The sequence below is a fragment of the Oryzias latipes genome, chromosome 7 (genome assembly GCF_053564925.1).
Source record: "Oryzias latipes strain Hd-rR chromosome 7, Olatipes_Hd-rR_3.1".
Classification (NCBI taxonomy): Eukaryota; Metazoa; Chordata; class Actinopteri; order Beloniformes; family Adrianichthyidae; genus Oryzias; species Oryzias latipes.
This window is the reverse complement of record NC_136243.1, coordinates 17,333,823-17,356,778: the sequence shown is the minus strand read 5'-3', so window position 1 is coordinate 17,356,778 and position 22,956 is coordinate 17,333,823. Positions and strand designations below refer to the sequence as shown.

Genomic DNA, 22,956 nt, shown 5'->3' with positions numbered 1-22,956 from the left:
GACATTTATAGTTTTATGCTATGATCTGCCAATACTGACATTGTGTTAATATTATCATTTAATCATAGAATAAATGCTTCAAATGTTGCAAATAAAAGTGGTGAAGAAATGAAAACTCATTGTAACTGAGCAAGAACAACATAAATCTACTCAAATGAAATAATAAAATATGGTGGAGAAAACTACTATTAGAGTCCAGTTTTTAAAAAGTAGCCAAAGTAAATGTAACCGAGTAAATGTAATTCACTTCTGTTAATAGCTTACCTTCTATCAGTGGAGTAATTGCCTCTGGATCAGAGTAGATTAGTAAGTATGAACTCAGATGCCTAAATCTTAAATCTTGTTTTTCTGAGTATTTCTTTATTCAAATTGTTATGAATGAGGAGCAGATGAAAAAAATTACATTTGAAAAGAGTTACTGGTGATGTAGAAAATACACTAGGCGGGTCACAAGCTCCCTGTTACTTTTAAATAGAAACCTTTTAGCAACAGGGAGAGGAAGAAGGGGGGTTTCCCACACCAACGGTCCCTCCCACAACTTAGGGCTGCCGCTCTGCAGAAACTATATAAACATATTACACTTAAAAGCACAAAAGGTTGATTTTGCATGACACAGGCCCTTTAAGCAAAGGGTTGTCCTTATGTAACAAATGCTAACAGCATGGGTTTAACTGCAAATAAATAAAGTGAACAAATTTCACTTAAAATGTGTGTAATTATGTTAAATTGAATGAAACTACTTCAAATAAAAAGCTGTTATCAAAGAATTTTTTAATCTCAGATAAACAAAGCTTATAAATAGGAGCAACAAGTGGTGGTCTTATGACCCACAAAGGAGTTTAGAATCAGATGTGCTGTGTGATAAATGGAGCACACCCAATGAATCAATAGTTTGTTTAGCAACGGTATCTGGAAGGAGTTGGACCCATCAAGACCAGTTCTTTATGTACAGTTGTCCCCCTTTGCAAATAAGAAAGACTGGACTTTGTCTGACTTGTTTATGTTGGACAGCGGATATGCAGCTGTGCTGTAAATCTTTACCCACTATCAAGTTTCCGAAAAGTTGAATCTTCACACTCCAGGATGGAATAACCTGGAACAACTGAAGAGCTGTAGCTGCAAAACAGGCCCCAATTATTATGAACCACTGCCAACCCTGACAGTTAGATGGACAGTTTAGGTCAACCTTCCATCTACAACATTACAGGGATTTTCCTGTTTATGTGAACTTGCTGAGTCAGCATGTGTCTTTTTATCCAGAAAAGATTTACTTTTAAATAGACCTAAAAAAATAGTCTTGATGCTACTTCCTGCTGAAAATACACTTCAATGTATCAGGAGTTGGAGTTGAAAATGAATTCATTACATCACGTGTTAAACCAGTGGTGGAGCAAGTACTTCATGTGGGGTTGGGAGGGGTGTAGAAGACTTTGGAAGGTTGGCAAAATTAGAACAAGCAGAGCGGAAGACCATTACAAATACACATTTCAGGTTTTTTTATTTAATGCTTCTTTAAGTAGTTGCAATGCTTAGAGAAACTCCTATTGATCATTTCTTCATCTTTGTAAAAAATGATACCAATGCCGACTCAAAAAATTAGGGGGAAGGGGGGGGTTCAAGGAGGGGGGGCTGGCCCCCATAGCTTCACCCCTGCATTTAACTCGTCCATTCATTCTGAACCCACTTATTCCTGTTTAGGATCACAGGAATAATGGAGCATGCTCAACTGCTGCAGGCCAAAGGTGGGCTACACCATGGATAGTTTAGTATTCAAAACACTTAAAAAAAATGTTTACATTTGTACATTTTTGTAAATAGGCACCTCATGTCAATATGTGAGATTGAGACAAAATGTACGACTTCAACAGGTTTTTTTTTTAGCAAGTTTATACCATTTTAACCCAAACAACTTTTTACAATGGAAAGAATACGATTATTTTGCTGGGTGTTATTTTTTCAGGAACAAACAAAGGAAGACAAATGAAGATTTAAGTTTCAAAACTTCATTCAAATAAGTCAAAGTTAATCATAATGTATGAAGTCAAATAATGTGCATGTAACAGTCCTGTTTTTGGTTAGACAAGAAAGCAAAATACTGGAAGAAAGTCACATGGTTTGTTAAAATATCAACTTCCCCGCTGGAAAATGACAAGTTTTCCAGAACAATAGGACATCAATATGGGACTTGCTACATGTCTTTTCTGTGCTACATACATCTATGTTAGAAATCTCTTTATAATATATTGCATTGGTGCACCAATCACTCTATTCCAGTGCTCAATAGTAAAACATTATTTAAAATGCCATGTCTTTGAAAAAGTTAGTCAAAGTTCCTTAAGGCATTCTCATAGAAAAGTGTAGTGACATCTTCTTGCAATGGCATGGAAAGTGTGTGGGGGGGTTTACGGTGGCCCTGAAGTCCAAATCACACCATCAAATTAATTCACGCAAAAACATATAAAGGATCACAACAATAATCTTTAAAAAAGCTTAAAACTCAAAAAAAAATTTACATTTTAAAAATCAAAACAAAATTCCAGAAACCAAAACACAAGTCCAAAAACATGAAATGAAATTAAAATGAAATGTTTCGGAAAAGAAAAAAAGGTAATTTCCGGAAATTAAAATGAAATGCTAAAGAACAAAAAATTAAATTTGGAAAAGGTAGGTACTATCGGTCATCGCTGATTGGATGATGAAGCTTGTCTATTATTTCAGTAAAAAGTTGTTTGGCATGAAGCAAAAATTAATATGCTCCAAACTAATCATAAAACTTTTAATACTATGAGGAAATTGAAGACATTTAAAAAACACAAACATCAAAAATAAAACATCATCATCCAATCAGTGATGCCCATTGTACCAACGTCTTCCATTTTTGTTTTTTAACATCTTGATTTCTGAAATTTTGGTTTTCCGGAAAGTTAATTTTTTTTTTATGGGGAATTTTGTTTTGATTTCTAAAATATAATGCTTTTTTGATCATTTGTTTTGCTTTTTTTAAAGGCCGTTGTGATCTTTTAAATGTTTTTCCACTGAGTGATTTTTTTAATGCGATTTGTTCTTCAGGGTCACTGTAGTTTTTTACCTTCATTCTCCACAATCCTTCCTTGGTATGCTGTACAACAAAAAGCAATCTAGCTAAAATCCTTCTTGTGGAAAAGTACAGGGACAGAACTTTTGGACATCATCTCCAATTAGCTCTTGTTCCTGTTGAAATACATTCTCTTTTAGCATGCAGGGCACTTAGGCTGACATGCAAGCAAAACACCAACAACATAACGTGAAAAAAAAAAAAGTTTGCTTTAAAAAGAATTTTTACTACCCACAACAGGGAGTTTACTCTTCAAAGAGATTTGTAGCTTCGGACATGCACAAAAGGAAATGCCACTTTGATGCTGATTAGTCTGTGCAAAACACGTTTCCTCACAATAATGCTCTCTACACTGATTTCCTCCTCAAACTCCTGAAACTGTACCCGGGTGAGAGCGTGCTCTTCGGGGAGGAGAGTCCTGTGTTTTCCCCAGATTTGGAACAGCAGCTGTCGATTTTATAGGAGACTGAGTTGTAACAAATGGAATTTACATGACAGTCGTGCCGATTGCCGTGGAGAATCAGAGGACTATCACAAACCTCTAAGCCGTAGCAGTCGCAGGAAGAGCAGAGGGAACTGAGGCTGGAATCCTGCCTCCGTGCACCTGCGTTGATCTGAAAATGACGCATCTGCCTGCATGGACTTCCATGCTTCTCCTGGTTCTCTGCTGGGGAAGGGATAAGGTTAGTGCGGCTTGTTCCTTCCTCTATCGGCATGAAGAGTGTTCTGTTGTTGTGGTTGTGCATCCTGGTGCCCCTGTCTCTTCCCCTCTCTCTGCTCTGATCCCTTATGGCATGAAGGCCAAGCGCACCTTCCAGGAGGCCTCGGTCTCTCTTCAGAGACGCCCGCTCCTGAGCATCTCGCCTCTCATCCTCCGTGTTCATTGTGAGAAACCGAAGAACGACTAAATTAAGAAATGCCCCGATGACAGTCAGCCCCACCAGGATGTACATGAAGCTGAAAGCAACATAGGGCGTCTTCTCCTGCAGGTCCTCTTTCTTCTGCAGGGCCACAAAATCCCCAAAACCTATAGTGGTTAGTGTGATGAAGCAGTAGTAGTAAGCGTGGAAAAAGCTCCAACCCTCAAAGTGGGAAAAGGCTGCAGCTCCCACGCAGAGGGTCCCAACACAGGAAAGGAGCCCCACCAGGACCATGTTTTCCATGGACACTTCGGTGCGTCGACAGCCCAGGCACTGTTTCACCTTATGCAGGAGAAAGTGCACAAATGTGTTCATCCTCTCTCCCAGGCTCTGGAACATGACCAAGGTGAGTGGAATGCCGAGGACGGCGTAGAACATGCAGAAGACTTTTCCTGCATCTGTTCCTGGAGCTGCATGTCCATAACCTAACAGAGAACATGGTGGACATGTACTATAACAATTTAAGATGAAAATAAAATGTGAAAAATATGATAAAAAGAGCTGAAGGTCGCAGAAAAAGGATTTCTTTTAAATTCTCCTGGCACCTGCCAGCTTTCCAATACAAAAAATCACTTACCAATAGTGGTGATGACTGTTATGGCAAAGTAGAAAGAGCCAGCGAATTTCCACTGTCTCCCGGCGCGATGGGGCTCAGCCTGCAGCACAACTCGCTCGATTTCGCGGTAGTCATCCTCGGAGAAGCGGTACTTCTTCCTCATCTCGTTGCGCTTCTGCTCCAGGATGCGCCTGCGGGCGCTTTCCGTCTCGGACTCCAGCGCATCAAACACCGCGGCGCCGACCAGCAGGTAGGAGAACATGCAGAGGATGAGCGACAACGTCCGGACGTTTTGCTTCTTCATCCTCGATGACGGCATGGAAGACGAAGCGCGGAGGCACAGTTACAGGTGGCAGCGATGCTCCTCAGCGGAGACACCAGATTGGTGCGGCAGCCTGTTGCGTTAAACTCAGGCAGGAGGCGCATACAGAGAAGTCACACCTGGAAATCTCTAAAACAGGATTAGTTTTCTTCATGCATGTTTAAAAAAAATGCATTTTGATGTTCTTGCTGGTCTTGATATGGACATCTGTTTAAATTACTCTGGGATTACTTCATCGCATGCGCAAAGCAGTCACCAATGAAAGCCAGCGTGTGATGTAGGTGTGTGCCTTACATTAGAGAACTCCAGCACCATGGACAGCAACCAGTGGACATCAAATGACGACCAGACCTGCATCTGCCATTTAATCAGTCACTTTCATATCCTTTTTAGAGCTTTAATAGTTTTAAATGACATGTTCATATTTTTTTGAAACATTCTGAATGTTTAGTTATAAAAAGTATGAAATGTGCCCACCATCTTTTAATCCTAATGATATAAAAAAAAATCATGGACATATTTTAGTTAGGTGACAAATCCTCATTTTAAAGAATCTGTTAAGATAGAAAGAATGAGGGTTTTTTTTTTTTAAATGGTAAAATATATTTAAATTGATTCAACACAAATGCAACTAATACTTGTAACGCATTGTTATGAAACTGACCATTTTTAAATTCTGATCTAATTTGTGACAAACAGTTTGGATCAACTGCATTTTGAAATACTGATGCATGCACGGTATGTACAGTGGCTAAATAAATAAGACAGCTACACTAGATGGTTCTGGAAATTTACTGTAGGTGAATCTGGTTGCCATGGTAACTGCACTTGTACCAAAGGCAGAGTTTTGCTAATCAGTCACAGGCTGAAGCCAATAGAAGCTTAATGATCCTGGTTTGCATTTGGCAAATGATGCTCAGATTACATAAATGTAAAAATGTTTGAAGTAAAGATATTAATATCCCAGATCTAACAAAAGCAGCCTTTACTGTGCCAAGAGCAACTCTGTAGGTGAATTATGCACCTTTTTTTTGTTCCAGTCGATCACATAAACCCCATGCTTCTGTTTTGGTGGCTGAATCTGCACTCCTAAAGCTTTATTTTGATGAACATGAAAAGCATGACAATCAGCTGATATGAGGGGATCGTGAAACAACAGCCATCCTTCAACAGACTGCTTCAGTTTAAATCCATTTAAAAGGCCAACGGCCCCAAAAAGAGGGGGAATGATCCCCACAGGGATAAACAATCCAGACTTTAAAGGAAACACGCTGAGTTAAATGAGTTCTGCTGTCACTGGCCTCTTGAGGTTCATTTTATCGAGGAATCAAAAACCGCAAAACACTATCTAATGTGGAAAGGCATAAACATGGATGCAATACAGACGCTTTTGAGGATAAAATGCATTTCACTTATTAGGCTTTTCTAAGCACATGTATACTTGTAAATCACTGATTCAACACATCTTTACACTTTGCATGCAATCTTTTGATAGGAAAAAAACAAAGCAAAACATGGGGACCCCTGCTGTGTGCACTGGGATGAATAATGAGAACAAATGAGCACAAAATATATTTAGAAACATAACTAAAGCGAAAAAAAGAGGCTGAAGATGACCTTTTTTCCCTCTACTCATTTTGCAGTTGAGACAAAATCCTGATTTAAAAAAAACAAGATTATGAAAGAAAGGTTACACAAACTATGTATCCCAAAAAGTAAACATTGTCAGGTTTATTTAGATCAAAACATGGAAGCAAGACATGAAAACTCACTCACCTACAAGACCTTTTAGAATCAGATCAAGGAAATATGGATTTATAAAAACAAATTAAAAAAATTTGAATAAATTTAAATTGTTAACTTGTTTAGCAAAGACCCTTGGTGATTATTCAGATTTTTCTTTAAAATAACTAGCCTTTTTTACGGGCCTTTTTTGCATTTCTTCAGCTTCTTGTTGCTTCTTTGTTGTTTTCATTATTGAGCACACAGACTTTTTGAAATTATTTTTTATGAAACAAATGTTTTTTTGTAGATAAAATTCTGCAGCGCAGTTTTACCTAATGCAAGGCATGACTCAGTACTGTCCGTTTACCAAAACAATGCTTCTGTCATGATTCATTCATCTTTTAAACCCCCTTTGTCCCTTTCGGGGTCCCCGGAGCCCAACCTGGCCACTCACATTCACACCTAGGGACAATTTAGAGTAACCAGTTAACCTCTGAAACATGTTTTTGGATGGTGGGAGGAAGTCTGAGTCCCTGGAGAAAATGAGAGGAGACCATGCAAACTCAACACAGAAAGGTCCCCCCTTGGTGTTCTGTTTCTGTTCTGTCATGATTACAATGCTTAATTATGCAGCCAAAATTATCCAGTCAAATGGTCATGTCTCCCAAAACTAGACTGATAAAATTGATTAATTTAATTGTATCAAGCTGATTGCAGGGTAGGCCATATTATATTTCAGAAGTAAACAGATTAATAATCTAAGCACAGATATAAACTTTAGCTTGTCACAGAATTTAAGCGTAAATAAATAGACTTGTAATGAAGAGTTGTTATGCTTACCGTCTTTGATAGCTTCATTCCTAAACTTTATGGCAATAAATGTCATTACTGAAAGCCGCTTTTGTGAACAAAAACAATATTTCAGGCAGTTATGTGACAGTGTCAGGAACTGGTGGTGGAGGACCCAAAATGCAGGAGACCAGGCTTGGTGACAGAAAATAAAATATTTAATAAACAAAATGAAACATGACAAAACACATGGAACAACAAAAAGGTGACACAACAAGGCAGATTACCTCAAAACCAGACACTTATAGGCTGAGGGCAATTAACTAAAATGATAACAGCTGTGGATCATGATGGACCAGGAAACAGTGTGACTTGAGGGCAACTCACAACAAGACCAAAAACCAAACCAAACCACACAACCCTTACAGACAGCTAAGCTGATAGCTTTTGTTCCCACTGTTTACCAGAAAATAGAAACAAAGATTGATCCCAATCCAGAGGCAGCCTGATCACTCTTCAGAGTCACTTGGACACAGAATGGTAGCTTAAAAACAAAAACAGCAGCAAAAGACCAGATATTATCACAAATGTTTCAGTAAAGTTTTTTGTAAATACTGAGTTAAGTCTGAAAATAATTCCAAGTTGAGTCTTAAACCGCACATTTCTAACTCAAAAACACTTTTGTAATCTCTGGAGATTAATTGAACTGAATGGTCTGCATTTAAACCTCTCGAGACCCTAGCAAATATTTGAGCTAACCCTCTACACTCGCGGTCACGAGGCTGAATTAACCACTGTGGTAGTATAGCCCAAAATGTGGTGTCCACGCATTGTTAAGTCCCGGTATTTGAGTCAAAGTCAATCGATAACTATGGGAAGTTATTATGTAGTGTGACTGTGGACTATATATGTGACATTCAATTCAACAATTGAATGTATAAATACATATTTATCATTTGATTTAAAAATGGATGAATTCCATGTAACATGCAATCATTTTTATGTTCAAAGCTAAATTTTATAGAATGAATGACATTGTCATTCTCAGAGAAGAACAGAAAAAGCACTGAACACAGGTAGTGTTAAAAAGTAAACTAAAACTTTACCACATACAATTCAGAACTGATAAAAATATTAACTATGAATTACTATCCACTGAGATCCAGGAAAAATGTTACCATGAGATATTGTTGTTAGAAGCTCTGCTGACTTTACTGAGATTCATGGGGCAGTCTGTGGTGCTTTTTAAATATATCTTTCAAACATTTCCAATGAATGTACTATGTGAAACAGCAACGTATATAGTTCTCTGTGGACCAAATAATACCTCTGGACCAATTTAACCCGTGATACAACCTGGGACAAAGCAATATCCCAGTTACAATTGAAGATGATTATCTTGAAGTGTTCAGTAGTGCTTAAACTTGCACGAAAAAAACCTCAATGGGACACAAATATTTTTCTCTGTATATTTGATGAAAGGTATGTAAACCTTTAGTGAGCTGTGAGTGTGATCAGCTCCAAACAGTCTTAAATGACCAACAATTATCTGTATTTATCGACTGAACAGTCCTTAAAAAACTGAAACAACCAAAAATAGAAATGTCTGCAGTCAGAATCAATTATGAAAAAGCAGGTTTAACAGATTAAAAACTCTCCAGATGACACACGTTTTCAAAATAGAGCTGCTCCCCTTAATGTTGACGACATTTGGAAAGAAACCAGAAACTCTGCAGGGAGACCATGGAAGGTAGTTGATAGAATGGAAATAGGAAGCTGCAAATGACTCTTAGCAGCATGCCAAAGCTAAGACAGAGACTTCTGATGTGGCTTTCGCGACTTTTCGTAATTTCTGCGCGTGATAGCAGAGCAGATCTTTCCATCTGTCTGGAGCTGGCACAGAAAAAAAAGTGATTCTATGTCATCAAGCAGAGGAGGGAAACAGCAGAGAATGCTGGATGCCTGCAGAGCTCTCTGGTTTCCACAGTAACTAAGAACAAATATAGTAACCTACACCAGCGGCTATTCAACACCGAATCTCATGTGAAAGCGCACTAAGCTATTTTGGTGAAATAACCCCTTGTCAAAATAACAACGCATTCATACGTGTATGCTGTCATGTATGTGCTGGACTTCATAGTTAAAAACCTGAAAACACCTCATGCAGTGATAGTGCGGTACTGTATGAGCAAAGGTAGAGGGTGTTTTCAGTAGATCTTATAACCAGATTACTCATTGGTTTTATTTCTCAAATCAAGTTTGAATTCTATTTATGTTTGAGTAATGTCTGAATCTACACCTAATTATCTGCAGCCCCTCAAAGATTTACTGCCTTTCTCACTGAAACTTGTTCTCCACTTTAAAAGGAAGTATTTGTCTCCCCATCACACATATTAATGTGTAAATAGCAATGAAATCTTTTGATATAAACACAATTAAATCTAACTATTTCTGTGATTTTTAATCAACTTCAATTTTTTTTTAGATTCTCTCATTTTGAGAGAATCCGATATGATCAAATCTGAACGTGAAGACAAACAATGATAAATGGACTAACGCTGAAATCTCTGTGTTCGTTTTTTTTTTTAATTACAAAGAACTTATTTGTTGCTTTGTTCAGGTGAATTAAGACGTTTAAGAGAGTTTGGATGTCCTGAAAGGCTGAAGAAAAGGGCAAGCACATTAACTTATCTGGCTAGACTTGGAATAATTTCAATACGTTCAAATGCTTTCCTATAAGCTGCTGCGACTTCTTACCCTGTCAGTTAATTCACTGCTTACTTACACCTTTGGTCCAACAGGTTTTATGATTATTTTTTTCCTTCCAATAAAACAAAAAAACTAAGGATCTTACACCTGGGAAACGAAAAGGGGAAAAAAAAGGAGACTTATTTTTCTGTCTTAAAAGAAAGTTAACAAATGTGAAAAAAATAATTTAAAATAAGGTACTCTATGTAAACATACATACTTGGGGGCAGCCGTGGTGCAGCGGCAGGGCGGTCGACCCATGATCATAAGATTGCAGGTTCAATTCCCGCCTTGCCCGCCCATGAATCGAAGTGTCCTTGGGCAAGACACTGAACCCCACCTTGCCTCTGGTGGTAGGCAGGCGCCTGTGTTTGGCAGCGGAGCCGCCACCAGTGTCTGAATGTGTGTGTAAATGGGTCTGTGACTGTAAAGCGCTTTGTCCTTGTAGGAAGAAAGGCGCTATATAAGTATACGCCATTTACCATTTACCTGCAATATAGCATAAAGGTATGCTTGTGGTTTACATCAAAGCATTCAGTTTAGAATAACACAGAAACTGGCAAGTTTGCATATTCACTGCAACACGAGTTGTGAGCCAAACGAATTATTAATCCTTAAAGAGAGACAAAGACCCAAGAAAGTCTCAAAAGCTGAGGGATGTGTTGTTGCATCCTGGAAGTACTCCCAGCTGGGTTTACAGCAATGTTACAAAAGATTAGATTCAAGGTTATTACCACGAAAAAAGACAAAAATCTCAAATAAAGTAATAAAAAAATGTGATTATATTTCAATGGGTGTAAGTTACTGAGAGGATTCTGGTTTGTTTTCAGTCGTGCTTTCTTCATTTTTCTCCTGTGCTGTTTTCAGGTTTTTTGTGTTTTTGCCCTGTTACAGTCATGCCATGTGCTCATTAGCCTATCTGCAGCTGTCATCATTTTGGTTAAGGATCCTTAATGTATTTGAGGCTATGTCCAAATTCTCTCCCTAATCCATAACTACAAAAAAAAAACTACATGATGCAGGGCTATTTAGTGCTCTGGGTTTTAAAAGCAATTCGGACACCATGTTCACTACTAGTTTTTTTTAACGGCAAATATGATGTCACTGATTTCCCAACATAAAAACCAAATAAATACAAACATTTTACAAAGACTAGTTATGAATCCTCTGCGTCCTAATGATGAAAACATGGATGGTTTAATTGAGATTTTGTTTTTACAACAATTGTTAAACTGTAATGCATGGTGGGTTATATCTGTCAGTCTGGAGAGCATCAATGCAAAAATTTTGCAGAGACTTCTGAGAAATTTCTTGGGCACTCGATTTTGGAATTAGTGGCTATGTCCAAATTTCAAAGGTTGCAAAGGCTGCAAGGCTTCAATTTGGACACAGCGGGAGATTCGGATGGCACTGCAAAATAGCGAACGCCCTATATAGAGCACTATGTCGAGAGTAATGAAGGAATTTGGACACAACCTAAGAGGGTTTTTTTTTTTTAAATTCAGCGTCTCAGTGAGTGTTAATGGTTTTGTCAAGTTTATTAGAGTTTCTAAATCTCTGCCAGTAAGTATACTCCTGCATTTTGTGTTCTACACCATCAGTTCCTGACCATTACTGTTTTTATTTAATTCAGTTCTCTGAAATATGTCCTGCAACACTACATTGATTTAATATTTAATTGTTGTTTTACAACTTTTGCTCACCTGTCCTTAATTCTTCTATCTTGTCTTTACATAACAGTAAGGTGTAGGAGTTCTTTTTTCTTTCTGTTCTTCATAGACTGTCTGACTCAGCTCAGCTGGTGTGCAGCCTCTCTCAAAAGTACCAACTACTGTGACGCATTCAAAGACAACAGGAAACTTTGTATTTGAGCGTTTTCTTAAACATGAAGCAATGATGCATTTGATGTGTACTGAATTGCTATAAGAATAAATCTGACTGCTATCTGCGTCCACCATAGACCAATCCCCTCAAATAAAATGATTTAATGCTACATTCGTTAAGATTCTAGGTTGACCCTTATAGGTAGAAGATAATTGGGGTAATATGTTATTTTATTTATGGGGCGTTTTACTGTCCAGGGTTAAGCTGTGTGTCGGATTGTATTAATATTGAGACATTTACGACTGAGCGGAGGGTCCGTGAAGGCAGCGCTGCAGCCGCCAGAGGAGAAGCTGCAGCCTGACGATGGTCGGCTGCGGAGACGGATGGTCAGGGCCGTCCCCGTGTGTCCTCAACATGCAAGTGTAACACCGCGTTCCCCCCTGGTCCTGCTGCAGAGCCAGGCTGCGCACCTTTTTTTTTTTTTTTTTTTTTAGTTTTTTTTTGTCCTCCTAAATGATGGACGACGACTGTGTTTGTGAATACGACTCGACCTGGGACACAGAGAGTGATGGAGACGACCCGGCCGGAGAGAGCCAGACCCGACGGTCAAACCAAGACAAAAACAAATCTGCGTGGGCTATAGTACGTGCTTTTATCGACCGTCCGACACGCCGTTTTGCAGCCGAATCATCTTGTCGTGTCGCCGTGGACTCTGTGGGGTTTGCGCCTGGAGCGGCTGCTTAGTGTTGGTATTGAGGGTGGAAAGCGGCCGTTAGCCGTGTGCCCACAGTTCCACAGCCCTGCTAACTAGCCTAGCAAAGAAAGGGGGTGTCGAGATAGTAATTAGGGAGACAATCTGTCCTTTTCTGGGGAGCACAGATCCATACAAACAGCTGGTTCGGCGTGTGTGTTTTATTACAATGTTTTGATTTTCTACAACTCCCAGTACCACCAGCAGTCCTCCTCAGGATCTCTCATTATTCTTGCTTTATTTTTGCATAAATTTAGAGAAAATCTTGAACAGATGTGTCACGCTCTCGGCTATTTCTTAAGGATGCTCCACTTTTTTTCCTTTTTTTTAATGCTGGATTTATTTCTATTTTTAACAAGTCACTAAATCATTAGAAAAAATGAAAAGTATTGTGTACACTTCAAATGCAATTTATTTTGATTTCTTTATTTTGAAAAACAGGTAAAATAATGCTGGGCAATTAAAAAAAACTAACAAGCTATCTTCGTTGTTATGTGCTATATTGTTTTATCAAAGTCATGGACCAATTTCCTGTTTAATAAACGCTTGAGCACATTTTTTAAATATATTTTGAGTAAAAAATTACATTATAAATATTAAATGCCTAAATTTATTATATATCTATCACATTTTATGTTAAAATCGTTTAACATAACCCAAAAAATTGATGTTTATTTGGAAATGTAAAATCTTCATCGGTTTTATTAATTTGACGCAAGTAAACAAGTAATAATTAAACGTAAATGTCTATATTTAAGAAAAGAAGCAGCATTTTTTGATACTTTATCAAATAAAGAATGGTTAAAGGCAATGACTTTTCTTGTAAATAAAAATAATGTTTTAACCTACATTTAATTCCACTTCACAAAATGTTTTATTTTTAAAGAAAATCGGTTGTAGAGAAGAAGATCCGATAACCTTAACTCGGAAAAACTTTCAACCAGGTAAAACAAATTCATGCTATTTGTTGACTTGATGAGAAAAATGATGTTAGAACAGATAATGTGGATATATTTCAGTGTGAAATTAAGATTTCTTTTGACTTGAACTCACTTATAAAGTGTCAAGAAAGGGAATACTGGTTGGTTTTAAGAATTTTTGTTTCCTTTCCTAAAATATTTGCTTTACAAAAAATTAAAATCTGGAAATCAAAGAGAAAAGTGACCTGTTAGAAACTTTGATGATTCAACACTTATTAAAGCTGTTTTTTAACCATGAAGAGATTCAAAAATTAAAAACTTAATAAAGAGAAATAAATAAATCAGTTCCTATGAAAACATGTTTGCCGTTTCTTAAAAATCTTTGGGGGAAAAAGACTTTTTAAACCTCTAATCTGTCTATAGGATTTTCGTTTTTGTCCTAAAAACTGTTCCGTTTTCAAGCATTTTGCAACAGTTGTATAAAATAACCTGCGTACCTTTTTGTCGTACGGTGAGGATTTTTAGGACAGTTTGAGAAGATCATGGAATGATTTTGCCTTAGCTTTTGACTTCAAGTGTCCCGTTAACATGAATACTTATACAATCTGCATAATCATCATTTCTGATGACTCGCTTAGTGTTTTGCTTGTTTTGTTTTATTCTTGCTGAATAATGTTTGACGCACGGCGGCCAATTTGATCTTGCAGTGGCATCACACCCCCAGAAATATGAGGGCAGCAAGGGACATGCAGAACTACAGGAGAGGCTACCCTGTAAGTACAAAACACCAAAGGAAACACTTGATCAGCTGTCAAAATAAAATAATAAATATTTTTCATGTTTTCATTTGCTGATTTGTTTTGACAGAATCTGACGGATGATGAGTGCTCGGAGGACAAAATGAATAACTTGCAGTTTTATCTCAATAAGTTTCCCTCTGCTCCTGATGGTAAAACGCTGAGATGTTGATTCAGGTTTTAGTGGAAAGAGTGATGGGACTCAGCATTTTTCTGGTTCATTGCAGACATCTACATTGACTCATTCCTCAAAGAATGGAGGAATGACTACAAGCGACTGGAGAGGGTTCACTCCTACATTCAGTGGTAAGTTATAGGTGAGGCTTTTTGTCTGATTAAAAGCAAGTAAACTCATTCTACAGTTTACATACACTTGTAAATAACACAATGTCATGATTGTCTTGACTTTCCAGTTATTTCTACAACTTTATTTTTTCGGTGATAGAGTGTTTGGAGCAAATACTTATATGTTAAAAAAAAACATTCATGAAGTGAATGACATCATTTTATCATAAAAAAGGTGGAGAGATGGTGTCCGAATTGCTTTTAAAATCCAGGGCTCTAGATAGACCCACACTATATAGCTTTTTAGTAGTTAGGGAGTAGGGTGGGAATTTTAACACAACCTGAGTGAGGCTCAGTGCAGAGCTGAAGTATACTGTGAGTGGATGCAAATGAAAGTCAGGTGTGTGGCATCCAGAGACTGGACGCTGGGGTTGCTGGGAGATGATGTGCATTTAGAACTCTGGAGATGATACTTAACGCTTGTGCTATCTTAGATGACCCCACCCTTACATTGACGTGTTATTCCTACCATGACAAAGGTGGATAAAGGTGGAAAGATGTCATGTGATCCATGGACACCAGTGAAGATCACAAATCATTGAAGAAAAAAGGTTCAGAGCACTGTCTAGTGGGTCTAGATGACCCAACTCCCAACGTTAAAGTGCCTAGGATAGCACAAGGGTTAAGTAGCACCGGAATACAGGGCAGGTTTCATATTGTTCAATTGAATTGGATACAATTTTATTTTTACAGCCCAATATTACAACACAGTCTTCTCAGCGGGGCTCATACCTCATCGTTAAAAAGCCATATTATTTACTGTGATTTAACTTTTGTGATTTAACATTTATGAATTTCTGATCGAAATACTCCAACAATAATAAAATAAACCATGTGTAGTATTTCTTTTTTACCAATCACTGCTGACATCACACTACCCACTACTATGTTTGCTGCATTGATCTAATCCCATCAGGTGGTCTTTTATTTTGAAAGGAAGTCATGTGAACCTCTGTTAAAAGTTGTAAACTATTTCATATTTCAAAAAATGTGTCTTTATGTTTAATTTATGCAAAAAATGTATGCAAAAAATAAAACATATAGTTACAACAACATAGATACAAATCAGTGTTTTCTAAAGGGGGAAGTAAGACTTTGTTGCTTTTACATGGCTGTGGTCATAAGAAATCTACTCCAATGGCTCAGTTAGTGTTGACGGTTGCAGACTTCTGACCTAACCCTATAAATTGATGAGAAAACGTTCTGTCTTCGTAATGCTCAGATTCCGACTTTTCTTTTGATAGATTCCTATTATTAAAGTTGTTTTTAACGTTAGTTTGAGTGTATTTCATCTCCATGCAGTGTTTTCTCTGTCTCATCATAAGGTTGTTTCCACTCCGAGAACCAGGTGTGAATTACATGGCTTCAGAACTCACCAAAAAGGAGATTGAGGTACCTGCACCATGAACGCGTTTGGAAATTGCGTCTCTCCGTGATGTCAGAGCATGATGTCAAATAAAACACCAAACTCCTCCTGTCAGGTCTATCTGAAGCATTTCTCAATCGATTGTTTTATCCAGAACAGTGACAGTAGATCTGAGCCAAAGTGCAAACGTGACCCCCTTATATACCCAGTGCTTCCACGTAAAAGACTTTGGAAAGTACATGCAGCCTTACTTCTGCTAGTTTTTGGCTCAAAGCATCTACTGAGTAACAGTAACCTGAATGCTTCTGTGGAAAATACTTTCTGCTCCTTTTAGTGCATCAACACTCTGATCACACAGTCTGTGCAGCTGATTTGATTTATCAATGCTGATGTGTATAAATGCACGTTTGTTTTTCTCCTCCTATTTCACTCATCTATAAAAGCCTCATGTTAATAAGAGCAAATGTGTAACTTTGTTAGATTCCAACCAGCAATCTGAAAAACATATGGAGGTGTCAGCAAAGAGCAAAGCCAAGTTAGATTAAAATAGAAATATATTGTCCTTCATGCATCAACACTACTAATAAACCACATCAATCTCAATAAATAGCGATGATGGGAAAGAGATAAATGTTTTAAATAAAACAGATCTTTGTTCATGTCAGTCATGATCTTTCAAATGATCCAATTTGTGTTGTTTTCTTTTTACCATCAAATGTCATTTAAAGTTTTAAAGAAAGGTAAAAGTGTGCATGAAATGCAGCAGACTTACATTTTTAACCAACCTTTGTGTTGGAGGTTCAGGCATTTTTATAGTTTTGCATTTTGCTAGTCATTGCCAGGCATCCCTTCAATCTCCACTAAAAGGTTTTAGAGGACAGCCTTCAGTCTTTGTCATCTAACTGTCAATTCTGATCATTGACACTTGTTAAAAACAAAAAGAAAAGGAAGAGAAAAAATGTAAATAGGTTATGGCTTCTTTTTTTCTTTAATTGTGTCATGTGTTTTGCATTCTCAAGAGAACAGTCAATCAAGATTTTCTCAGGTTTTTTGAATATGAGGCCGTTTGTCCTACAGCAAACACTTGATCAAAGTTAGATTACATAAAACGACAAAATAATGCACGTTATGAAACGTTTGGAATGTTTTAATGTTGATTTGGCTGAAAATGAAAACCCAAAAGGTGACCGTGCTTAAAAACCTCCACAGGGGTTTTCCCCTTTTGATATGAGTTTCTCAGCTTGGTAAAAACAATCTTTTCAGCACATTTTTAAAAAATCTTTTTGACCGTCCAATCTTGCTATTAACAGAGGATTCTAATAAATTTAGTTATTATAGTTTTGTACACAAGAATAATGTCAGATATAAAAAGAGAGGCTTCTAGTAAGAACCAGTTTAAAAGTGTAACTTTTTACTGAACTTAATAAAGTATTAGCTTTTTAAGAATTGTCCTAAGTTCTTTTAAAATGACTTTCTGGGTGTTTTAATCATTAAATAAAAACATTGTAAACTCTTTTGGGGGTTTGGTAAATGGAAATTTACCCAATTAACCCGTAAGAACACATCAGTGTAACAAAAAAATATGCAAAATGGATTCTGTGGTCCACTTGGTTTGTGTTAAAATACACATACTTTTATTTTTGAGAAAAAATGGGTCTGGGTTCTTACGAGTTAAAAGTTTTTGTTTCATTACATTGGAAAAAAGAAATTCTCCTGATTTTTCCCATGATGCCTTTATTCTGAAAGACAATGGCATAGAATAAGGTGTTTATTTCATGTTGCTGTCCTTTGTCATCAGGAGTTTAGGAAGAATGAGGTCGCCAAAAGGAGACTAGTGGAGTCTTATGAGCTCATGCTGGGCTTCTACGGCATCCGTTTAGTTAACAAGGAGACTGGGGAGGTGAAACGTGCCGAAAACTGGAAGGAGCGCTTTGGGAACTTGGAGAGGTACTGATAAAATATCTCTATCTTGATTAATGTTTAGTTTTTATTTGTCCTTACGTCTCGAAATGCCTCCTATTCTGCAGGAACATGCACAACAACCTACGGATCACTCGCATCCTGAAAAGCCTGGGGGAGCTGGGCTTCGAGCACTACCAGGCCCCGCTGGTGCGCTTCTTCCTGGAGGAAACTCTGGTCAAGAAGACCCTCAGCAGCGTGAAGCGCAGCGTCCTCGACTACTTTTTGTTCGCCGTGCTTGACAAACAGAAGCGCCAGGAGCTCGTGCGCTACGCTTACCTCCACTTTGAACCAAAGGACAAGTTTGTGTGGTGTCCCAGAAAAATCCAAAAACAACTTAGGAAAGCGGAGAAAAGGCTGGAGGCCGTTGGAAACGGAGACGGAAAGGAGGAGGTCCTTTCACGGGGTAAAAACAAAGATGGAGACACAGGTGTACAGCAGAAAGAGGAGGGAGGGGATAACAAGCCTCCAAAAGGAAGCGATAAAAGTAAAGACAGGAGCAAACAGTCTGAGGCCTCAGCAGAGACCGAGCCAGTCGGAAACGGGAACGTTTCGATTGAATCCGAAAGTGAATTAAGAAACGGAAACGACTCTTCTGATGATGTTCATGAAATGGATCAGTCAGCCAGTCCTGACGTCGGGACAGCCCAGGTGGACCCCGGCGCGCAGAGACGCGCCACACAACAGGCCGACAGTATGCAAACAGACGCCGACATGGAAACGGAAAAAACCCCGAAAAAGAAAAAAGAAGACACGGTCCAGGCCAACAGCATCAGCACTGCAGAGGACAGTCCCCAGATGGAGGAAAAGGCAGTTTGTGTCACAGGTCAAACGAGTCCATCTTTACAGACTCAATCTAAAAGTTCCAAACACTCCCCTTCCCTCTCCTCCGAAAGGGAGGGGAAAATCCCGCGAACTGATTTCAGCCAGGCGCCGGTTAAGACGGAAGAGGAGGAGCCATCACCAGGAAGTCCGTCAGAGACTAACCGGATGAAAGGCAAGCAAAGCGTGGAAGAGAAAAGCATCAGTGAGTCAGAGGATGTGGAGATGGAGTCCAACCATTCAAGCTCAGATCAAAAAGTGGAGAGTTCATGACCACACAGGGCAAGCACTGGTGGATAAAGGTTACACGGGGACAAAGTCAATTCAAGGCCTTATTTCTACTGTTCTTTATGCTAAGAAATGGATCATTTTCACTTTAAAGAAGGGAAAGACAGAAGTTATTTGTTTGCCAAATATGAAAGGTACTTGATGTTCATCTTTTAGTTGCTTGAAATTAGATTTTTTTTTTACATGAAACAATTCTAAAAACAGACCAAAAATAGACTTTAAAATCTGAGACTTTTTTCTTTCCTGCCATTTGAGCCGTTGTATACTTGCTGAACAATATTTAACTAAAAGACTTGATCTTATAGTCAAGGAGGTCATTGTTTAGTTAAAATGACATATTTCCGTTATTACCTTGAGTCTGGTTGGTTTTGTGAGGTTACGTGTGGAGTTGACTCTAATAAGCTGCCGCTGTGGATCAGAGGGCTCACAAACTGACTTCAGTCATTGCTGCTTTTGTGTTTTTTATGTTTTAAAAAAAGGTAAATTAACTTATTTTTTGAAATAGGAGTGACAAAGATTAAAAAGACATGTTTACTATTTCCACAGAACACATGAAGCATTTTGAAGAATGCATATCAGTTGAAGGTTTCAGCCTTTGAAAGTCACTGGCATTTAAGATGTTTTAGCACTGATCTCGTCCTCGTTTCCATGTGAGCAGAGCTTCATGCTGGTTTCTGTTCCTCCTTCAATCCTGCTGTTCCACTAGAACCAAGGCGGGATTCGGTTGAAATTCGACGTGTATTGCACAGTCTGCATGTTGCCAGGCAGATTCAGGAAACGGACAAGTGGGGGGAAAAACTGGAAGCCTCGCCAAAAATGTGAAAAAACTGGTGATTGTAAAATGTGTTTGTTTTTCCCAAAAAATCTTCATTTACAGTCTGTGAAAGTGTTCAAACTGTAAAGATGATTGATCTCTTTTGGGTTGTTTCTTTTTTGTTTTTGTATTTGCACTTGATTTCCTCTGTTTACTGTTAAAGTTACTGTATTTACCTGATAAGATGCTACTTACTTTATACAAGTTGTAATGTTTTTCCTGCTACCTACCTGGCTGTTACGGAGCAAAATAAAGTCATCATATTTTCTGATTTCTTTCTTTTTTTCATAAAAGGCTGGGCTTTTATAGTAAAAGTGCTGCAGTTGCTGAAAATGACAATAATGCTGTGACACAACTCATTTGTCATAGTTTGTTCCATTAGTTATCATGCCAGCATCTGTAGCTCTATGGATTAATACATTTATATTATGAAGCTTTATCATTGTTTATAGACAAAGACAAAATTGTATGTGCCTTTCTGTAAGTGATAGAAAAATCACTCAAAAGGGACAGAAGTAGTCATAATATAAAATGTACTAACATATTAGATGTTAGTTTTTAATTGTTGTTTAAGAGAATCATAATAACTCCTTCATGCCTGACTTTACTTCCAATTATCTAAAAAATGTTCTTTTTTTCTATTTAAGGTGGGGTCAAATTCAATAGAGTCCTATAAGTAAATGATAAGTCGTGAATTTGTGACATCCAGCGAGAAAGAATAAAAAACAAACAAATGAAACGGGGCTGGTTAAGCTAAATGATGTTTATAGAAAAATTCGAGGATAGTTGGACCAAAATAACATATGTAAGTAACGTGTCTTCTAATGACCATTTCAAATGTTTTCAAACTTAGTTTGTGACAACAAACACTATGGTGGTTGGTTTTAAGTGTGTAGACCACACTGAACATGGTCTATAGATAGAGCAAGAGATATGTACACCAACAGACTATAAGAAAATCCTTTATAAATATTTTAAAGACTATAAGATTATCTCCAAGCAGCATGATGTTCGTAATAAATTTAAAGTTTACAGGTAACGTGGTCACAGGAGAAAACAATTATGGTAACCATGGATCCCAGAACCATTTCTAAAAACATTAAACAGAGACGACCAAGGAGGAACCCACTGCTGAAATGGATCAGAAACAAGCAGCTAGGATTTGCTGTAGATTGTTAACATAATACAGAGTCCTAACCTAATATTGCATGACTTAGTTCTCATATACACACCAACAAGTATGCAAATATCTATTTAAAGGTTTAAGTTTATTCATACAGTCTTATCTCACAGGATGCATCAACTGAAAAAAAGTTATGCAAACAGACAGGTACACACAAGATTTGCATAACCAAAATTATTGGAGAGGGGTATGAAAACAGTAACCATGCAAAATGTATGCAAAAGTGAATGAGTAGGTGGGTTGAATGAATGTGTGCTTCTTAGCCCTTGTGCTATCTTAGATGACCCCACCCTTACTTTGACGTGTTATCCCTACCATGACAAAGGTGGAAAGATTTCATCTAATGGACACCAGTGAAGATCACAAATCATTGAAGAAAAAAGGTTCAGAGCACTGTCTAGTGGGTCTAGATGACCCAAATCCCAACGTTAAAGTGCCTAGGATAGCACAAGGGTTACAGTGTATCTTGATCACAGTGACTGCTCCAGCAAGGGCAGGAGGCCTGGCACCCCACACCCCAGAGCCAGCGCAGCAGCTCGGCCTATCCAGGCATCCAAGAGCCCCCCTACCCACCCGTCAGACAAAGACCTGGGAAAAATCCTCCCCACGCGCATCAGACCCCCACAACGGAGACGGAGGAATGGACCTGGCAGTTCCCTGGCCGAGGAGAAGAAGGAACAGAGAGCGTGCAGGGCCAGAGTCCATGCCAGGGCAGTGACCCGCCCCACCCCAAGGCGCTCCAGGCCCAGACAATGCCCCGACCACACAAGGCCCAGATAAGAGCCTCGCCACCGCCCGGTAGTCCTGATCCTCTCCTCGCTCCCAGGGTCAGGCCTGGACCACCCCTGGCCAGCCCGCACTGCACACCCGAGCATACTGCCTGCCAGCCCCACTGAGGACAAACTGGGGGGAGGCGGCAGAACTGACCGTCCGACTGGGAAGGTGGACACCAGCAACCAGCAGAGGCCCTAGACAAGGCTAGGGGACGGTGAGCCTGAGGACCAGGCTTTAGTTGCTGTGAGCAACGATGGAAAAATATGGGTGCCCTTCTGTGCCCAGAACAGGGGCCCTACCCGCTCCTTGGGGGCCATGGTCCACCCAGCTGAGATGTTGTGGACTCCCTCACCGCAATGACCAATGATCCCTACGTGTCTAAAGCTAAAAACAAATAACCTCCCACTACCAACTGCTGCCAGGCTTCTTGGTGAGGTGTTGGGTGTAAAGAGAGAGAGTGGTTCTGCTCCAACACGGACTGGTACTGTTGGAACATCGTCTCCCAAGTAGTTCTGTATTGACTCCTATATACCAGAGACAAAAACAGCAACAACAAAAAATGTGAACTGAATTGTGGGAAATGTGGTATGTTCTTTTGTCCGGTCTTGTTTTAGTTTTATTGTTCCATTGTGTGTTCCAATTGAAAATGTGTGATGACCAGCTATGCCTCTACAATGACTTCATTTGTCTCATTATTTTTTTCTTAGGGGTTATTTTTCATCTAATCATAAGTGATGGCATTATTGTTGTCAGAAATTATGTGGTGTCGTTTGTAAAGCTGCAGAGTCAAATATTACTAGCAATATGTTTGATTATTTAGCCTGTTTTAGCTCCTAACCAAACATTTAGTTAAAAAGCTAAATATTTAATTTGGACTTAAGCAGTGATTTTACAAATAAACATTTAGTCACAAAGCTTAAATGTTTAGTTTAGAAAATAAAATATTAAGGTGACATCTA

The 22,956-nt window shown here is 38.6% G+C and overlaps 2 protein-coding genes across 4 annotated transcripts; one reads left to right on the top strand and one right to left on the bottom strand.

Annotated features, from left to right (window-relative positions):
• Positions 1 to 1,472: 1,472 nt before the first annotated feature.
• Positions 1,473 to 4,889, bottom strand: kcnk15 (potassium channel, subfamily K, member 15). The gene is made up of 2 exons (XM_023957143.2): positions 4,592 to 4,889; positions 1,473 to 4,439 (listed from the first exon to the last, which is right to left on the bottom strand). The coding sequence occupies exons 1-2, from the start codon at positions 4,887 to 4,889 to the stop codon at positions 3,442 to 3,444; spliced, it is 1,296 nt and encodes a 431-aa protein (XP_023812911.1). The 3' UTR covers positions 1,473 to 3,441.
• On the top strand, positions 4,337 to 20,311 carry ogfr (opioid growth factor receptor). 3 transcript variants are annotated; one of them, XM_078949834.1, is made up of 7 exons: positions 4,337 to 4,360; positions 14,357 to 14,422; positions 14,517 to 14,598; positions 14,674 to 14,752; positions 16,117 to 16,183; positions 17,956 to 18,104; positions 18,185 to 20,311. In XM_078949834.1, the coding sequence occupies exons 1-7, from the start codon at positions 4,352 to 4,354 to the stop codon at positions 19,209 to 19,211; spliced, it is 1,479 nt and encodes a 492-aa protein (XP_078805960.1). In that variant the 5' UTR covers positions 4,337 to 4,351; the 3' UTR covers positions 19,212 to 20,311. The 3 variants fall into 3 exon arrangements, with proteins under 3 accessions (XP_078805960.1, XP_023812908.1, XP_011475680.1); XM_023957140.2 differs by lacking the exon at positions 4,337 to 4,360 and adding an exon at positions 5,017 to 5,173; XM_011477378.4 differs by lacking the exon at positions 4,337 to 4,360 and adding an exon at positions 7,665 to 12,620.
• Positions 20,312 to 22,956: the final 2,645 nt, after the last annotated feature.